The sequence below is a fragment of the Schistocerca cancellata genome, chromosome 5, assembly GCF_023864275.1.
Source record: "Schistocerca cancellata isolate TAMUIC-IGC-003103 chromosome 5, iqSchCanc2.1, whole genome shotgun sequence".
NCBI classification, from domain to species: domain Eukaryota; kingdom Metazoa; phylum Arthropoda; class Insecta; order Orthoptera; family Acrididae; genus Schistocerca; species Schistocerca cancellata.
This window is the reverse complement of record NC_064630.1, coordinates 480,549,459-480,569,101: the sequence shown is the minus strand read 5'-3', so window position 1 is coordinate 480,569,101 and position 19,643 is coordinate 480,549,459. Positions and strand designations below refer to the sequence as shown.

The 19,643-nt window shown below is 43.4% G+C and overlaps 1 protein-coding gene across 1 annotated transcript in view; it reads left to right on the top strand.

The window, feature by feature from the left end:
* LOC126187846 (prion-like-(Q/N-rich) domain-bearing protein 25) overlaps positions 1-12,999 on the top strand; it is a 150,383-nt gene extending 137,384 nt beyond the window's left edge. Inside the window, exons 12-14 of the mRNA XM_049929157.1 lie at positions 3,052-3,198; positions 10,813-10,947; positions 12,723-12,999. Of these exons, the coding sequence (XP_049785114.1) occupies positions 3,052-3,198; positions 10,813-10,947; positions 12,723-12,808 (368 nt within the window). The 3' untranslated portion in view covers positions 12,809-12,999. The remainder of the gene's footprint in view (positions 1-3,051; positions 3,199-10,812; positions 10,948-12,722) is intronic.
* Positions 13,000-19,643: the final 6,644 nt, after the last annotated feature.

The following is a 19,643-nucleotide window of genomic DNA, read 5'->3' as shown; positions in this document are numbered from 1 at the left end:
CTTCGGAAAAGAAACGCATTGAAAATGACCACGAGACTAAAATTCCCATTTTTGATATAAATGATTTCTTCAGTTACGAGACGAGGCAGAACACGAGAATTAAATTTTATAAGTAACTCAACAAACATACTATGTCCTATAGAACTGATTGTTGTCAATGTTGTTTGAGAATATTGTAATGAGTAAAACGTTTGCGCTCCAGATTACAGGGGGGGGGGGGGGGGGGGGGGGGCAAAATACCTCCTTTTGCTCGGCCCCCTCCTTGGTGTACCATAAATTTCTCTTCTTGCCGATATTCCGTATCTCCTCATTAATTTCTAGATTTGCTCATCTAATCTTCAGCATTCTTCTGTAGCGCTACATTTCAAAAGGTTCTATTGGCTTCTTGCCTGAACAGATTATCGTCGTAATTTGACTTTCGTACACGGCTACGCTCCAGACAAATACCTTCAGGGGAGACTTCCGAATGTTATGTAGGACAGCCCTGATCGCATGAAAACACTTTTTTATGCGTTCGAGACTTCCATATAATATTTTATTACTAATTCATTGGGATCACTACTAATCCCAATATGTTTACAAAAACTATGCTATCACGAAACGCTTTTTTTTTATACTGCCGGTCTGCATTTTATATTCTCTTTACTTCCGCCATCATCAGCCATTTTGCTGCCCAAATATGGAAACTCATCCACTGTTTTTAACTCCTTATTTCCCAATCTAGGTCCTCAGTAGCGCCTGATTTATTCGACTACATTCCGTTGCCCCCGTGTCACTTTTGTTGATGTTCATCTTATAACCTCTTTTACAGACATTTTAAGTAAGGCTGCAGTCAAAACAGGATGGTAGAAGAGCTGAGAAAAATCTACGTCAACATCTGCGTAATTATTCTTGCTGCAATTCCCAATTAGCTGCTTGGCAGAGGAGTCATCGAACCAGTTTCACACTCTTTACCCACCGTTCCATTCTTGAAGAGCGCGAGGGAAGAACGAAGACAAATCCTTCCGTGCGCGATCTGATTTCTCTTATTGTATTACGATGACCATTTGCCTCTATGTAGCTGAGCGTCAACAGCATACTTTCGCATCCGCAGGATCAAGTTTAAAATTTCGTGAAAAAATATCACCGCAATGAGAAAAGGCCTTTGTTTTAATTACTGCCGTGACACTCGGTCCCATATTTCACGATAATACAAAATGAGCTGTTCTTCTTTGAAATTTTCAGATGTGCTCTGCCTACCTCATCCGACGAGATTCCTTGCAGTGCAGCACTACTCCAATATAGGACGGACAAACGTCGTTTAAGCAGTTTCTTTAGTGGATCTGTTCAATCTTCCAAGTGTCGGGCCAATAAAACGCACATTTCGTATGTGATCTTCGGAATTTAAGTTATTCGTTATTGCAATCCCTAGGTATTTAATTGAATAGGCATCCTTTAGATTTTGCGACTTAGTGTGTAGTGGAAATTTGACAGATTCCTTTTAGTGGTCATGTGGATGACCTCATACTTTTCCTCGTTTAGAGTCAATTGCCACTTTTCGCACCATACATACCGGGTGGTTATAATTAACCTACCCCTCTTTAACTCGGAAACTAATTACCGTAGGAGTATCAAACTTGTTACCATTAATATCAGAGACATGGGGAAGAAAAATAATCCAGAAGCAATTCAATTGAAACACTTTTAATGTTCTGCTGCGGTACATAATATCATTACTTGCCGGTCCATTACTGCTACAAAAAGGGCTCAATATGGCGCCCATCAGTGTTCAGAAGAGTCTGATAGCGCAGGACTGCATTCTGCTCAGCAGGACGAAGCATGTATGGAGGTATGCTAGCTACCTCTATTGATATACTGCGCTTCAGATCATCACGTATGTGAATGGTCACCTGGTAAACCCGACCTTCGGGTAACCCCACAACCAGAAATCACAGGGAGAGAGATCAGGTGATGGCACTGGCGAAACATTTGGAAACGATCGGCTGATAATTCGATAGTTTCCAAATGTGTTTCTGAAAAGCAGGTGAACTTCACGAGCGATGTGCAGTGGGGCCACAACTTGCTTGAAAACTGTTGAGTTCAATGTCTCTCTCCTGTAGGGCGGATACGACATGCTGGCGAAGCGTATCGTAGTAACGCTGGCCAGTTACACTGCATGTCTTTGGTCCTTGAGCGAGAACCTGTTCAAAAGGAGTTGGCCAATGATTAACGTAGCCGTGAAGTCACACCATACGGTGGTGCGTTCGTTGGTCCATAGGATGGTCCAGGGAGAGCGAAGTCAACTCGTCGTTGTGCGTCCTATGGTGCAAGATGCTGTACGATAGGGATGTTGTAGGTATACCATTTGGGAATGGTTTGAAGCACCTTCCGTACAGTGGAGCACGGAATGTTCAACTGTCGTGACTCAGCACGGGCATCGCCTGACGATCGGGAATCGCGCGCAGCGTTGTCTCCCATAGCAACTGCGATTTCATCAACCACATGTGGTGCAACCCGCCGTCGACCTCTTCCCGGAGCGACGTCCAGTTGTCCAGTTGATTTGAACTTTTACATCATGCTCCGCACAGCAGGTGGAGAAGGTCGTCCCTTCCGTAATCCTTTCAGTCAGCCATATTCTCGAAGTGCAGCTGCAACATTATTGTTGTTTTGATAATAGAGCTTCACCAGTAATGCCCTGCTGCTTTTGTCCAAGCTGATGTTGACACGTCAACAAGTGCACTGCGACTGGTCAGCTGTGTGAGACTATGGATCACGATGACTGATCACGGCACCTGGAGGCCATAACTGGAACTGGACGGTGGCGCCGTGACGCATGAAAATCATGGACCCCGTAATCTGGACATTAATGCTACCAAGTTTGGTGCTTGTACGGTAATTAGTTTCCGTGTTATAACATGTTAAATAGGGAAAGCTTAATTATAACTACCCGGTATATTTTGTCTGAATTATTTTCTTTACTGAGAAGCCTATTTTGATGATGTTACAAAGAGCCCTTACTCGTTTAGAGTACTAGAGGATAAACACTGAACTGACAGCTGCCTGATGTTGCAGTGGCGACGGAAGAGGGGGGCCCTTGCATCGAGTCTGTGCAGTGTGAGCCGCTGATGGGCAAATACTCGACCTGCAACACGACCACCGGCTCGTGCGTCTGCTTGGCCGGGATGCACTTCGCAGATGGCGCCTGCTGGAACAACACAGGTAGGCTTTGCGCCAGTGCCTCGTCTGAGACCGACGCCGATGTTTTACCACACTTGATCTCCTTCACGTTCACTTTGTGTCCACCTGACGACCCGACCCGAACTGTTAGCTTGTAGGGACTCAATATTAGTTTATAAGAACTGCCTTTATTTTATCTAGAGAGGAGGACAGAGAAAAAGAGAGAAACGAAGAGAGAGAGAGAGAGAGAGAGAGAGTGTGTGTGTGTGTGTGTGTGTGTGTGAGAGAGAGAGAGAGAGAGAGAGAGAGAGAGAGGGAGAGAGAGAGATGGATTTTGACGCTTACACGGTTGCAGGGAGTTTTAGAGATAGTCATTCTGCGATTAAAGAAATTGAATTTTTTTTCCAATTTATTATTTCTATTATTGTTATTAATCCACTCATAAAATGATTTGAAATGATTAAAAAGACCTTAACCAACACCACAAAAAAGGGTAAGTCTAGAGCAACACTTTCAGTTTTAACAGTTTGCTTGATATGGTGATCAGTAACGTCGACGAGAATTGAAAGAAGTGGGTGAACTGCGATTGGGGTGCAAGAAGAACAGGTGTCCAGCTTTCGCAGACGATATTGTGACATTCTAGGTATCATTGCATGACGTAACTAATCGATCCATCCAGCTCTAGAGATAAGCAGCTAAAGTTGGTCTATAGATCTTTATAGGTACAGAATGTGGACTCACAGTAAACCGTAGAAAGACGAAAGTAATGAGAAGTAGCCGAAATGAGAATAGGAGGAAGCTTAACATCGAAAGTGGTGATCGGAGGCAGATGAATTTAAGAAATTCTGCTACCTTGGAAGCAAAATATCCCATGGGAATCAATGTGTACACAAAAAGCAAAGCGGTCATTTCTGGCCATAAAAATCTACTGCTATCAAACATAGACCTTAATTTCAGGGAGAACGAGAATGCACGTTTGGAGCATCGCATTGTAAGGTAGTGAATAGCGGACTGTTGGGAAACCGCAACAGCAGATAATCGAAGCTTTTGAGACATGGTGCTACAAAAGAATTTGAAAATTAAGTCCTGTGATAAGATGAGGAATGAGGAGGTTCTCCAGAGAAACGGCAAAGAAAGGAACATATGGAAAACACTGAGAAGATGAAGGTACAGATGACAGGACATGTATTAAGACGCAGGGGAATATCTCAGTGATACTAGAGAGAGATTTTAATACATTCAAGAAATACAGGGCTATTACAAATGATTGAAGCGATTTCATAAATTCACTGTAGCTCCATTCATTGACATATGGTCACGACACACTACAGATACGTAGAAAAACTCATAAAGTTTTGTTCGGCTGAAGCCGCACTTCAGGTTTCTGCCGCCAGAGCGCTCGAGAGCGCAGTGAGACAAAATGGCGACAGGAGCCGAGAAAGCGTATGTCGTGCTTGAAATGCACTCACATCAGTCAGTCATAACAGTGCAACGACACTTCAGGACCAAGTTCAACAAAGATCCACCAACTGCTAACTCCATTCGGCGATGGTATGCGCAGTTTAAAGCTTCTGGATGCCTCTGTAAGGGGAAATGAATGGGTCGGCCTGCAGTGAGCGAAGAAACGTTTGAACGCGTGCGGCCAAGTTTCACGCGTAGCCCGCGGAAGTCGACGAATAAAGCAAGCAGGGAGCTAAACGTACCACAGCTGACGGTTTGGAAAATCTTACGGAAAAGGCTAAAGCAGAAGCCTTACCGTTTACAACTGCTACAAGCCCTGACACCCGATGACAAAGTCAAACGCTTTGAATTTTCGGCGCGGTTGCAACAGCTCATGGAAGAGGATGCGTTCAGTGCGAAACATATTTTCAGTGATGAAGCAACATTTTTTCTTAATGGTGAAGTGAACAGACACAATGTGCGAATCTGGGCGGTAGAGAATCCTCACGCATTCGTGCAGCAAATTCGCAATTCACCAAAAGTTAACGTGTTTTGTGCAATCTCACGATTTAAAGTTTACGGCCCCTTTTTCTTCTGCGAAAAATACGTTACAGGACACGTGTATCTGGACATGCTGGAAAATTGGCTCATGCCACAACTGGAGACCGACAGCGCCGACTTCATCTTTCAACAGGATGGTGCTCCACCGCACTTCCATCATGATGTTCGGCATTTCTTAAACAGGAGATTGGAAAACCGATGGATCGGTCGTGGTGGAGATCATGATCAGCAATTCATGTCATGACCTCCACGCTCTCCCGACTTAACCCCACGCGATTTCTTTCTGTGGGGTTATGTGAAAGATTCAGTGTTTAAACCTCCTCTACCAAGAAACGTGCCAGAACTGCGAGCTCACATCAACGATGCTTTCTAACTCATTGATGGGGACATGCTGCGCCGAGTGTGGGAGGAACTTGATTATCGGCTTGATGCCTGCCGAATCACTGAAGGGGCACATATAGAACATTTGTGAATGCCTAAAAAAACTTTTTGAGTTTTTGTATGTGTGTGCAAAGCATTGTGAAAATATCTCAAATAATAAAGTTATTGTAGAGCTGTGAAATCGCTTCAATCATTTGTAATAACCCTGTACTTGTGGAAGAGGGGTTCGAGTGCTACTCTGATATGAAGAGGTTAGCGCAGAGCAGGAATTGCCGCAACAAACCAGACTGACGACTCAAAAAAGGAAAAAAGAAATAGCGAAGCCACAGCATGCAACAATGTCAAGACAGTTCCTAAATAAATGACGTTCGTATGAGTGAAAGCGGGGAAGGTAGCGAGAACTGAAAAAAGTTTGACATAAAAAGAAGCTATCATAAAACGAATAAACAAGGTGAAATTTTGCATATAGGCTGATCATGAACAAGTAAAATAAGAAGAAACTTACCATCAATGCAAAATTAAGACTTTAATAGTGATTCGCCCCGAAGCTTTATGGCTAGCAGGAAGGGATAAATCTTGTAACAACAGGATCACTTAGGAGACTAGAACCTGTGGAACGAAGGATTCTTAAGAGGATATTGCGAACTCAAAAAAGAGGAGCCGATGTATAAGATGAGCGAACCAATTATTGTATACCCAGATAAAGAAACCTCGGACGTTGGACTATGTTCTTCGGGCAAATACTTAGAACGGACAAGGAGAAGTTGACATTTTAGATACTACACAAATTCCTTGTGAAACAAGAAAACCAAAGTAACTGGAATCAGCGGCAGGAAGACAGGAAACATAAATGTGAAACAGAGTACCATTTAGATCAAAAACTAAGGCTGCTGTAGCTTTCCAGGACAGAATTAGACTGAGGATAAACACTTCATGGATTGAACATTGAGGAAGGTTCCATAGCTTAAGAATAAAGAATAAAGACAACGACAAAAATACCTTATTCGAATTTATGTGATCCTAAGATTGCGAAACCGAAAAGGAGAATATTGCTGGTACTCCACTGGACCATGTGATGTAATAGGGTCATTTCAAAATTTCCTTTAGCTTTTCATTGTCTCCATATTACTTTCACTGTCTTAGAACGGGCCCTCTTCCTATCCTCTTATCAGCTTGTTACGGACTAGGTTTTCCTGGCTGGCCAACAAGTCATTCATTAATTTTTGGGAGAAAAATTTTTCCCGCCTAAATTTCGTTTATAAATTCCTCCTCTCCTCCCCCCCCCCCCCCCCCCAACACACACACACCCCGGGAACTGGTTTGCACCGTTTTAATTTTACTATCCGATAATATAGCATATAGCATTTTCTTCTCCAACAATTACAACTAATTTTCTTTTGAAAAATTTACATTCTTTCTGTAGTTGCAATCTCAGTTTACTTACGTTTCACTTATGTGATGTATAACTCTTCTTGCTCTAATCTAGAAAATATTATAATTTAACAATGATGCCACAAAATCAGTTCATAACTTTTTATATTTAGAGAAACTGAAGATATATACTGACTGCTGGAGAGATTACTTTAAGAAGTGTTAAGGAAGTGTTTTCTATGCGCAAATCGCTTATCCTAATAACGTTCACTCAGTGAGCGTCGCTGTTTCTGAAAATGAACAGAGTTATGTGACACAATATAGTATAAGAGAGTGGAAATAGCAAAGTAATAGCCGGCCGCTGTGGCCTAGCGGTTCTAGGCGCTTCAGTCCGGAACCACGCTGCTGCTACGGTCGCAGGTTCGCATCCTGCCTCGGGCATGGATGTCTGTGACGTCGTTAGGTTTAAGTAGTTCTAAGTCTAGGGGACTGATGACCTCAGATGTTAAGTCCCATTGTGCTCAGAGCCATTTGAACAATTTTAACAAAGTAATAGTAGCTTTATGCAGGGTGTCCCGGGAGGAATGGTCAGTATTCATGAATATGAAAATACGACAGGAACGACCATTCCAAGCAAAACTGTTTGGTAAACATGGTCCCTAAAATACGTACCTTAAGAGCTGTAAGAACTTGTTCACGTTCGACACTGTAAAGCAGTATCTACTACAAGCTCTTTGCTTTCCATATTTTGGGAGTATCGACCGATACAAGAAAAAAACATTTGTTAAACATAAGCTCTAAAATCCATACGTTAGGGATATAAGCTTTTGTTCAGCAGAATAAATGTGTCTCATAGTGCCGAAGGTGAACAAGTGCTCAAAGCTCTTAGATTATGCCCTTTAGAGCCTATATTACTGGACGGTTTTTTCTTGTTTGGATCCACGCTACTATCTCGCAGAACATGGAAAGCAAAGAGATTGCTTTAGAAGAGACATGTCTCACAGTATCGAAGATGATGATGATGATATTTGGTTTGTGGGGCGCTCAACTGCACGGTCATCAGCGCCCGTACAAAGTCGCAGTTTTCACACAGTCCAGTTTCTTTAGACAGTCCAATCTAGCCACTGTAACGAATGATGATGATGATGAAGTGCTGAGGACAATACAAACACCCCGGACCCGGGCAGAGAAAACCCCCTAACCCGCCTGGGCATCGAACCCAGGACCCCGTGATCCAGAGGCAGTAACGCTAACCACTATACCACGAGCGTTGATGATGAAGAAGATCTCGAGCTCTTAAGGCATTCTTTTTTGAGGCCACGTTTATTGAACGTTTATGGTTCGAATGATCGTTCCTGTCTTATCCCCGAATATTGACCATTCCTCGTGGAACACTGAATAATTATGGAAATAGGATTGCGCCTTGAGCAAATACAGTTTCCTGCTTTAACGCCGATAAACGTTTCCCGGAAATTTCACATTCATCAACGAGTTCATTTTATTTTCTGTCGGGTGATAGTTAAAAATTTCGCATGATAATATGAACATTATTGCGATTATTACGCTTATAGTAATCAAATTATTAACAAAATACAGGGTGTTAAAAAAGGGATTCCCTATTTTAAGAGGTGGTATTATGGGCCAAATGAAGACAAAAACAAAACCGCCGCGCGGGATTAGCCGAGCGATCTCAGGCGCTGAAGTCATGGACTGTGCGGCTGGTCCCGGTGGAGGCTCGAGTCCTCCCTCGGGCATGGGTGTGTGTGTTTGTCCTTAGGATAATTTAGGTTAAATAGTGTGCAAGCTTAGGGACTGATGACCTAAGCAGTTAAGTCCCATAAGATTTCACACACACATTTGGACATCTGAAGACAAAAATATCCCGTAAACATGGGCTCTAAAATGTATAGCTTAGGAGCTGTGAGCACTTGTTCATCTTCGCTGCTATGAAACATTTCTTCTAATGCAAGCTCTTCGCTATTGCGAACGACCTATAGAATTCAGTAAACAAATGAAGATGGTTTTACATTATAGTTTTGTCTTTCCATTTACCAGCGTAAAAAATGGTTCAGATGGCTCCAAGCACTATGGGACTTAAAATCTGAGGTCATTAGTCTCCTAGACGTAGAACTACTTAAACCTAACTAACATAAGGACATCACAAACATCCATGCCCGAAGCAGGATTCGAACCTGCGACCTTAGCAGCAGCGCGACTCTGGACTGGAGCGCCCAGAACCGCTCGGCCACAGAGGCCGGCCTTTACAGCGTAACTGAAAACTACTATTCCATATGGGAAATAGCAGACAGGATTTTGTGTTGTGGTCAGGCAAATGGAGCCAACCGTCGGCCGGTGACCTGCAGGCTGGAAAATTTTCACGCGAATAGGATATTCCCTAGTATCAAACAGCTTAACTAGTATGTGATTTTCACTCTGCAGCGGAGTGTGCGCTGATATGAAACTTCCTGGCAGATTAAAACTGTGTGCTCTACCACACTTGCGCGCGAAAGGCAAAGGTCCCGAGTTCGAGTCTCGGTCGGACACACAGTTTTAATCTGCCAGGGAGTTTCATATCAGCGCACACTCCGCTGCAGAGTGAAAATCTCATTCTGGAAACATCCCCCAGGCTGTGGCTAAGCCATGTCTCCGCAGTATCCTTTCTTCCAGGAGTGCTAGTTCTGCAAGGTTCGCAGGAGAGCTTCTGTAAAGTTTGGAAGGTAGGAGACGAGAAACTGGCAGAAGTAAAGCTGTGAGGACCGGGCGTGAGTCGTGCTTCGGTAGCTCAGATGGTAGAGCACTTGCCCGCGAAAGGCAAAGGTCCCGAGTTCGAGTCTCGGTCGGGCACACAGTTTTAATCTGCAAGGAAGTTTCAGCTTAACTAGTGTTAGGTATCGTCAGTTCCTATCAGACGAATTGTCTATCCTGCTAGAGGAGAAACCTTTTCAACAAGGTCTGGAGATGTGGTTCATGCTCGATGGAGGACCATTCCATTTTCTCTGAAATGTTATTGAACAACTCACAAGATATTTAATGTACAGTGGCTTTGTCGGGGAGATCCCGCGCGTTGGCCAGTTAGTTTCCCTGATAACAAAGAGCTTGCAGTAGAACAGAAGTGTTTCACACTAGCGAAAATGAACAAGTGCTCGTAGCTCTTAAGGTATACATTACAGAGCCCATGTTTGCCGGATATTTTTGTTGTTTTGATCTATACTGTCAACTCTCAATACGTGGAACACTTTTTTTAAGACTATGTTTTCACCTTGAGTCACATACTGAGGTTCGTGTAGCAGTTTATCATTTGCCGTCAGGTGACACATGGCTCCAGTTTGTCATCTATAAGCCGACCGAGGTGGCCGAGCGGTTCTAGGCGCTACAGTCTGGAACCGCGCGACCGCTACGGTTGCAGGTTCGAATCCTGCCTCGGGCATGGATGTGTGTGATGTCCTTAGGTTAGTTGGGTTTAAGTTGTTCTCAGTTATAGGGGACTGATGACCTCAGAAGTTGAGTCCCATAGTGCTCAGAGCCATTTGAACCATTTTATTGTCATCTGCAACTAATCAGGACTTCTCAATAATGGATTTCATATATTTACCGAAACGTTAAGGCTCCAATGAGACTGTTGTTTTTATTCACTTCGCATCCCTTTTTGCGCTTCGCTCTAACATTACTATGCAGAATCTAATTTCCACGTATTTCCGAAAGCAAACACGGACAAAAAATAAGTTTCAACCACAACATTGACAGTATCTCTGTAATAAATAGACAGTCTGGTAGATTACCAAAGGCCTTTCGTTTCTCTATGTCCATGATTGTAAAGAGAATTTTCACCTTCAGGCAGTATTATACATGCAATGCAGATAGAGTTGGCTTTCAGAATGGCACTGTATGTGATTTGTGTTGCAGTACTTGGAGGTAGCTGCTCGCGCTCTAGCGAGTGCTTCGTCGTCGGCAGCCGAGACGGTTTGGAATGCCGGAACGGCTTCTGCGAGTGCAAGTTCGAGTATGCGGCCACCGAAGACCGCTCTGCGTGCGTCTCAGGTGAGTTTGTCTTCTCGCCACAGTTGAGTCAGCACCTTGAAACAGGTGGCTGATTAGCTGCTGGGAGAGGCAGCAGACAAATGAAATTTTAACGCTACTATAAAGCCTTCAAATTTTACAAGCATGAACAAAATGGAAGAGTGCTATTTCTAGCATCCTCTTGGGAGACTTCTCAGAAGAATTCACTTGGAATGTAATTCGACCTCAAAAGAAATCTCTTGCAAAATTCGATTTCTAACTTCTTTTTATCGTTGTTCATCGAGTGGGATCCTTACCAAGTTGGCTTAAAGCAAGTAATAACAAAACTCAGAGAAGACCCATGCAGTTAGACATACACTGAAACGCCAAAGAAACCGGTACAGGCATAGGTGTTCAAATATAGAGGTATACGGCGCTGCGGTCGGCAACGCCTATATAAGATAAAAGCGTCTGGCGCAGTTGTTAGATTGGTTACTGCTGCTACAATCGTAGGTTATCAATATTTAAGTGAGTTTAAAAGTGTTGTTATACTCTGCGCACGAGAGATGGGACACAGGATCTCCGAGGTAACGATAAAGTGGGAATTTCCCGTACGACCATTTCACGAGTGTACCGCGAATATCAGGAATCCCGTAAAACATCAAATCTCCGACATCGCTGCGGCCGGAAAAAGATCCTGCAAGGACAGGACCAACGGCGACTGAAGAGAACAGCCATCAACAAGTGTCAGAGTGCGAACCATTCATCGATATCGGCTTTCGGAACCGAAGGTCCACTCGAGTACCCTTGGGACTACACGAAATAAAGCTTTACACGTCGCCTAGGACTGTTGATGACAGGAAACATGTTGCCTGGTCGGACGAGCCTCGTTTCAAATTGAATCGAGCGGATGGACGTGTACGGATATGAAGACAACCTCATGAATCCGTGGACCCTACGTGTTAGTGGGGGACTGTTCAAGCTGGGGTAGGCTCTGTAATGGTGTGGGGCGTGTGCAGTTGCACTGATATGGGACCCATGATACTTTTAGATACGACTCTGACAGATGAAATGTACTTATGTATCCTGTCTGATCACCTGCATCCATTCATGTCCATTTTGCATCCTGACGACTTTGGCAATTGCAACAGGAGAATGCGACTCCCCATACGTCCAAAATTGCTACAGAGTGGCTCCAGGAACCCTCTTCTGAGTTTAAACACTTCCGCTGGCCACCAAACTCCTTATTGAGCATATCTGAAATGCCTTGCAACGTACTGTTGAGAAGAGATCTCCACCCCTCATATTCTTACGAATTTATAGACAGCCCTGCAGGATTCATGGTGTCAGTTCCTTCCATCACTAGTTCAGACATTATTCGAGTCGATGCCACGTAGTGTTACGGCACTTCTGCATGCTCGCGGAGGCCGTACACGATATTAGACCGGTGCACCAGTTTCTTTGGCTTTTTAGTGTAGATTTTAAGCACCAAAGATGGCTGTACTCATTTCTTAACGAGAGATGAGTGATTAGTTCCAGAGTTCTACTCTCGATTGTAAGATCGCCCAGCAATTGTTTCGGTTACATCTCTACATCTCGATCACATATTCCGTATAGTAAAGCGGATCGAGACATCCTCAGAGTTACGTTAAAAAATGGGCACTTCCTTTCTACGATTTTCCCCGTTCTCAAACAAAAAGCATTAAACTATTTCGTGTGTGTGTGTGTGTGTGTGTGTGTGTGTGTGTGTGTGTGTGTGTGTGTGTGTCTGCACGTCTCTCAACAGTGGCGGTGACGCGCTTGTTTTATGTTTATAGGAGCGACTTCTGGGCTGCATCTGGGTGCGTCGACGTCTGCGCTGCTCTTGCTGGCTCTCTGTCTTCTCCGCAGCTCGCTATGCTGACGAAGTGCCGGCACATCGCCATAGTCTAGCAGAACTAGATCCTTTTCTGCGGGTCGTCTTTTGTAGAGCAACTAAGGAAATAACATGTTTACACTAATGAACATTGACTAGTCATTTCTACGACGAGTCATAACACCCTTAGTCTTCCAGCCTAGATGGATCCGCAGTTTTCTTCTTTCCCACGAATGCGTTAAAACGACGCCAACGACGCCAACCGTCCTTTCTGCTCACGAAAGAAGGCATGGCGCTAGTATGTGTGACCAGTGTGCCTTATTTAACGTATGACTCGTTTCGGAGTTCAGTTAATGAAGCAATATGATTATTTTATCATTGCATTATGTAAACTCAGTATTTTTAAATACACTGTTGTCGAATAATGGTTATTTATTTTTATTTATCTTTCAATTTTCGTAATCGGGACTGTAAGAAAGTGAGTGATGTCTTCCAGTGCTGATTTATTCAACTGTGATAACACCAAAGATGAAAGCAGAAGTGTAAGTATGAATGTAATTGTAATAAATCTGAAATAAACAGTAACCTGTAAGGCGAGTATATTACTGCTACGTAGTGCCCATTTTTCCAGCTGAATTCGAATAGATAAAAGTCTCCTGCATCACAGCAAAAATCAAATGGCTCTGAGCACTATGGGACTTAACTTCTGAGGTCATCAGTCCCCTAGAACTTAGAACTACTTAAACCTCACTAACCTAAGGACACCACATACATCCATGCCTGAGGCACGATTCGAACCTGAGACCGTAGCGGTCGCGCGGTTCCAGACTGTAGCGCCTAGAACCGCTCGGCCACGCCGGCCGAATCACAGCATATCTTGCCCCGAAACTCCTCAAACAACGAGGCCGCTTGATTTTACAGGAAACCCGAGCAGTGGCTTTGACAGAACGGATTAGTTACATAACTTTAGAATCCGTGATCGGATGCACCATAAACGATGCGAGTGAAATGTTAGTTTTGTTTTATCTATGTTGGTTCATAGCAAAACGACTCACGATTGTATCAGTAAAAAAAAGCAACAATTGACACTTTCGTTGACTGAACAATATACTTTTGTAGTTCTAATTGGCATATTCCGAAGTAGCTCTTTCTAGCTCCGTCCTTTCGCACAAGTGGCTTCCCTTTTAACGCAACAGACATTCTGGGTACCTTTTCCCTTAAAGTGGCGATTACTTTAAGCCACCGCCTTTCAGTTTAATGACACCTTCCTTTGAAAAAGGACATATTCCTTAACTTACGACCTACTTTCACCATTCAAGGATACTGCGACTAAGTCTTATTGGAGCACTCACCTTGTTAATGTTAAATTTTAGGTGAGGGAACATATGGAAAATACTGACAGGAATGTATCATAGGCCGTCGATTAAGATATAAAGGAATAACTCCCTTGGTACTAGAGGACGCTATAGAGGATAAAAACTGCAGGGGAGACAGAGATTGGAATACATCCAAGATATAATTGACCTTGTAGGGTGCAAGTGCTGCTAGGACATGATATTGTTACAGAAGAAGAATGCGTGGCAGGCAGCATCAAAGCAATCAGGAGATATGACTCAAAAAGGTAGGTTATTAAGAGAAAGAGGTGTGTGATGAATTCTCGCAAAAAGGTAGGTTATATATGTAAAATATGTTCTAGTTAACGCAATATAATTTTATCCTTTCAAATAATGAAGCCATTATTAGAGAACACGGATATTATATGACGCAAAATGGTTATGGAGCACAGCAGCAACTAGCCACAATTTATTTTTGTTTTACTGTATTCAAAACATATCATTATCCGTTTCGGATTTAGACTTTCATCGTCAGATACCTTGCATGATATTTTCAAAGTAAACCAACTTTTATGTGTTTTGGTGAAAGAATGCAATTCTTCTGAAGGTAGAGATGTAAATTCGAAACAGATAACGATATGTTTTCAATAAAGTAAACCGAAACCAAATTGTGGCAGTTCACTGTTGTACACACCGAGCGAGGTGGCGCCGTGGTTAGCAAACTGGACTCGCATTCGGGAGGACGAAGGTTCAATCCCGTCTCCAGCCATCCTGATTTAGGTTTTCCGTGATTTCCCTAAAATCGTTTCAGGCAAATGCCGGGATGGTTCCTTTGAAAGGGCACGGCCGATTTCCTTCCCAATCCTTGCCTAACCCGAGCTTGCGCTCCGTCTCTAATGACCTCGTTGTCGACGGGACGTTAAACACTAACCACCACTACCACTGTTGTACATTATAAAAATTACCTATAATATAATTTTGGTAAATTCATCTATCCACTAATTGTTTCAAATATTCTGTAGTTCTTGCTTAGTGAAATTTTAACAGTTAATTCTTTTCTGGCTGCACTACTTACAAACTCTTAACGCTGGGATACAGTCAGAGAATGAGGCTGTGAAGTTCTCACTATTCAGCCAATGGCTGACATAAGGTGCTGTTAATCTCTGAAGAATTGCGTTTTACGCTACGCCGATCTGCTTATTAATTCTTCCTCTCGCTATCCGTTCTATGTGATTTTACATCTTATAAAGTACATTTGTAGGTCACGATTTATTGGGAGTTCCTCAAGAAGTGAGTTCAGCTGCCTGCTTGAAATTTATTTCAAATGGACGCACTTCGGCGACAGCGACGCCCTTAAGCTACTCCTGTAATCGTAATGGGAAAAGCGGACCTACCGTTTAACAAGAAAACCAAAATAGCTGTAGTTTTTGGTATATTTTCGCATCGTTGAGAAGTGAGGACTAGCACAAAGGCAGACCGAGAAATTCCGCTGTCTGAGCAGGTTTTGATCCTGCAACCTTACAGACTCGTACTTAACTACTAGACCACAAGCCGGACTGCATCGTGTATGCTGCAATTGTCTCATTTCTTTTACACTACCTCCCTCGCTTTTAGTAATTCTGTGATTATTCTCCACGTTGCTATACATAATTATCACATCTACCTTTCTTTCATTTCAAAGAAGTATTCCATTCCTTGTGTGACGATGGTCCAGTGCCCAGTGTCTGCGCGAATCCAAAGTCGTCTGAAATTCGATGTCGGAAATTGAAGAAACGTACTCCACAAATCGTAGCTCCACCGTCCCAAAATTTCCGATTCAAATCCCGAATGGCGCACGAGAAGAGCAACTGTCTATGCTACCCACCCCCAATTATCTTTCGTGATCACATCTTTACTCCTTTTGTTCAACAGTAAAACTTCCCATTTTGTGCAAGCTCTTTCCCGTAGGCTTCCCGCTGGGATCCGGCATACCTGTTACGCACTCATTCTCAGTCAAGCAGCGAAGATCTGTGCAGTACTTGAGACGTATTGCGTTGTGCCGCCCCTGTGTAAGCCGGACGTAACGGGCAGATAGATAAGAACAGTAGTCATGGTTCTAGCATGACAGATGAGCACCCTCATTTGGCAGCAACTGCGAGTACACAGCAACAAATCACTATTTCCCCGCGCTGTGTTTAATTCACGATATAATCACATAAACTGTCAGCATATGTCCGTACGATAGTGTCCTGCACGGAAGATGGCATTCTGGTCAACGGACAACCACGCCAGAGATCACATCAGGGCACCTGTTAAAGGGGATAATGTTTTCCGGGTAGTCCCACATCCATAATCGCTGTGTACACAGTCACAGACTGTGGAGTAGGGCACAGAGAAGCCGCCAAAAAGGCTCTCTGCGGTGAAGGGCCATGGGAAGAATGGAAAGAGGATAGTGGCAAACTGATGTGGCCCGAAGGCGTAAAGTGAATCGTTCTGTTGTTTTTCGGATGTGGCGTATGTTTATTGAAACTGTACCCCGAAGGAGGGCCGAAGTAGTGTAACATCAAAAAGAGAGAATCGTTACTTGGTTGTAAAGGCACGACGCCTCAGTACTAAACGGCCTCGCAGCATCCTCTGGGCGTGTTGTTGCGAGGCAATCGGTGTACAGAAGACTTGAGCAAAGTAGCCTTTATTGTCTGAGACCTGCTGTACTTGTACCTCTGACGCGTCTTCACAGAAGGGAATATCTAGAGTGGAGCCGTCAACATGCCAACAGTGGGCCAATGTTCTTTTCACAGATGAGTCCCGATTTGATCTGGGCAGTGATTCTCGACGAAATCGCATCTGGAAGAACGTGGAACACGATTTATGGATCCAAACGTTGTGGAAAGAGACAGATACCGAGGAGGATCCCTAATAGATGGGCAGGGGTTGTGTTGGCCACCCAAAGAGCTCCTCACGAAACTGCTGCTACGGTCGCAGGTTAGAATCCTGCCTCGGGCATGGATGTGTGTGATGCCCTTAGGTTAATTAGGTTTAAGTAGTTCTAAGTCTAGGGGACTGATGATCTCAGACGTTAAATGGCATAATGCTTTTTTTTCACGAAATTGTACGGTTAAATCGGCAAGGTTTAACCGCTCTCAGGTATCGTGATGAGATCTTGAGATCTCATGTACGGTTGTTGCGAGGTGCTGTGGACGATAATGCTCGACCTCATGGAGCACGGGTGCTTGATGTTATCCTTGAAACGGAAGACATTGCACGGATGGAGTGTCCTGCTTGCTCTCTCGATTTGAACCCGATAAGCATATCTGAGATGCTCTAGGGAGACGGTCTGCATCACGCTAGCATCCACCAAGCACTCTCCAAGACTTGCGTTCAGCGCAGCAGGAAGAATGGGCGTTATTGCCTCAACATGTGATTGGCGACGTCATTCACAGCATGCCCCGTCGTTTGTCAGGCCTGTGTTGCTACCCCATACTCAATGTATTAACCAGTTGTCGGAATGTGTGAGTACATCCATGTTGCAGATGTTTACATTTTATATTCTTCATGTTGTTTCCGCTTTACTATAATCTGATTCTACTGTTCTGAGGCAAAACAAAAACAACCTTGGAAAATTTCCGTTTGTTGCTTTAATTTTGGACACCAGTTTAATTAGGGCTGTGGCCGAAAGATGCCAGCATCTTACAGAACCTTGACATTCAGTAGACAAAATAGTATTTTTTGGAAACAATATTTTATATTTGTGAATATTATGTGTTCTATTAATTATTGATGATCATGTTTAATAATTAGTGTAAATGAAGGTCTGAATGTGAAGTAATGTAATAAATAAATATTGTTGTGCCTGTTCACTGAATGTATGCTAGCGTGAGAATAGTGTCTGTACAGGGAGAGGGCGTCATACACACAGGGGAAATTTGTAAACTGCAATTAGCCAGTTTATGAGACAAGGGAAATAAGAAACATTCTACGAAAATTCTGTTTTTTAAAGATGGAGTCATTCTAATATGTGTGGATTTTCTAAATGTGTTCATTTAATAAATTGTTCGTAAAGGCTGTCATATTGTGATTGATCAAATGTAGAAGACGCTGGATTGCGTGGTTTAATTCTGATATCGGATTGGCTATAATGTTCCTCAGTCACTCAGAGGACAGTACCTTTTCACGTATTTTTCGGGTTAAAGAATTACTTTGCGGAGTCTAAGGACAGTTTACAGCTCAGCCATCACATTGTTCGGTCTTATACATAGGGGCTCTGAATACTTGTGCAGATTTTGAGGAATTACTACTTAAACTTGTCTGTGGAGGTCCACAAAGTGAGCGTGAAGGTGTGTTAATGACAAGGACGTGAAATTTCGAGTTTTATGTTTAAACTGCAACTTTTGAATTAAATAAAATCTGTGTGTCTTGTTATACATGTCACGATCTTGAACTGAACGTTCGTAGCGATCAATTTGTGTAATATTTGAGCGAGTAATGTGACATGGACTTCCCACTTTGTAATATTTTTGCTAATTGGTCCGGTTGGATACCATAAGCTGCCTTTTACGAGTAACTGTGACGGCGTGTGAGTGTTGAAACTATAACTTGGCACCAGCGTGGTGTTGGCTGTGTTCTTAAAAATATACTGAAGGTTTCACTCACAGACTATCAACCGTTTCATAGATCAGTTAACCTGATACCAGAAAACCTTATTTCGATTAAACCTGCAGAGGGGTGTAGTGCGGCTAGTTTCTGCTACAGTTTTCTCTAGCTGGCGAATACTATGCATTTTCTAACGTGTCAGACGAGTGGACTGGAGTTCAGCAGAAGAAATTCACCGCAATGTGAGTGGACATTATTGTCTATAGGATGAACAAAATAAAAAAAACGCACTGTTGGGCACTTCTGCCAGTCTTCTCCATCTGTATTGTTAATCCAACATGATAAGGGTATCATATCAAATGATTCTTGAGTATTTTTTGTAAAACGTTTTGTAGACAACTTCCCTCTTACATGTACACTTCCTTACGAGTCTTCCAAGCCGTCTCAGCTTTGCATCTGTCTCCATAACAATCAGATTTAGGTGGTATCTTCGTCTTAAATTGCTCCGCACGAATATCCGTTGACGGTTGTGACTTATTGCAGATATTCATCGGCGATGTCGTAAACAAACAATATCAGAAGTTCTTGCCTATTTACGAGCATCTGTTTCCTTAGAAAGTGGACAACTAAAGGAAGTAATGTCGTTAATAGTTCTATAGACAGTCTGCAGACAGGACTCTGTACATTGCATGCTCTCTTGAAACCGTGCCGCGTAATGAGTAGCCGTAGAGCCGCTCGTATGTTGGGCCGGCGTTGGTCAACGACCTGGTTGATGGAGCACCCGGCATTTCTCTGGAGACGGGAGGCACTGTGCGGGTGGCACGAAGAACCACTGGGGATTTACACCGCGGAAAACTGACCTGCCAAGCTGAGCCACAACCGGGGTGCGTCGTTTGCATTTCGTGCAGACTCTGCCCGTCCGCAAAGTGGAAACAAGCGCGAAGATATATAGCTAGCGCGAGCTGAAGCGCTCAGTCTTG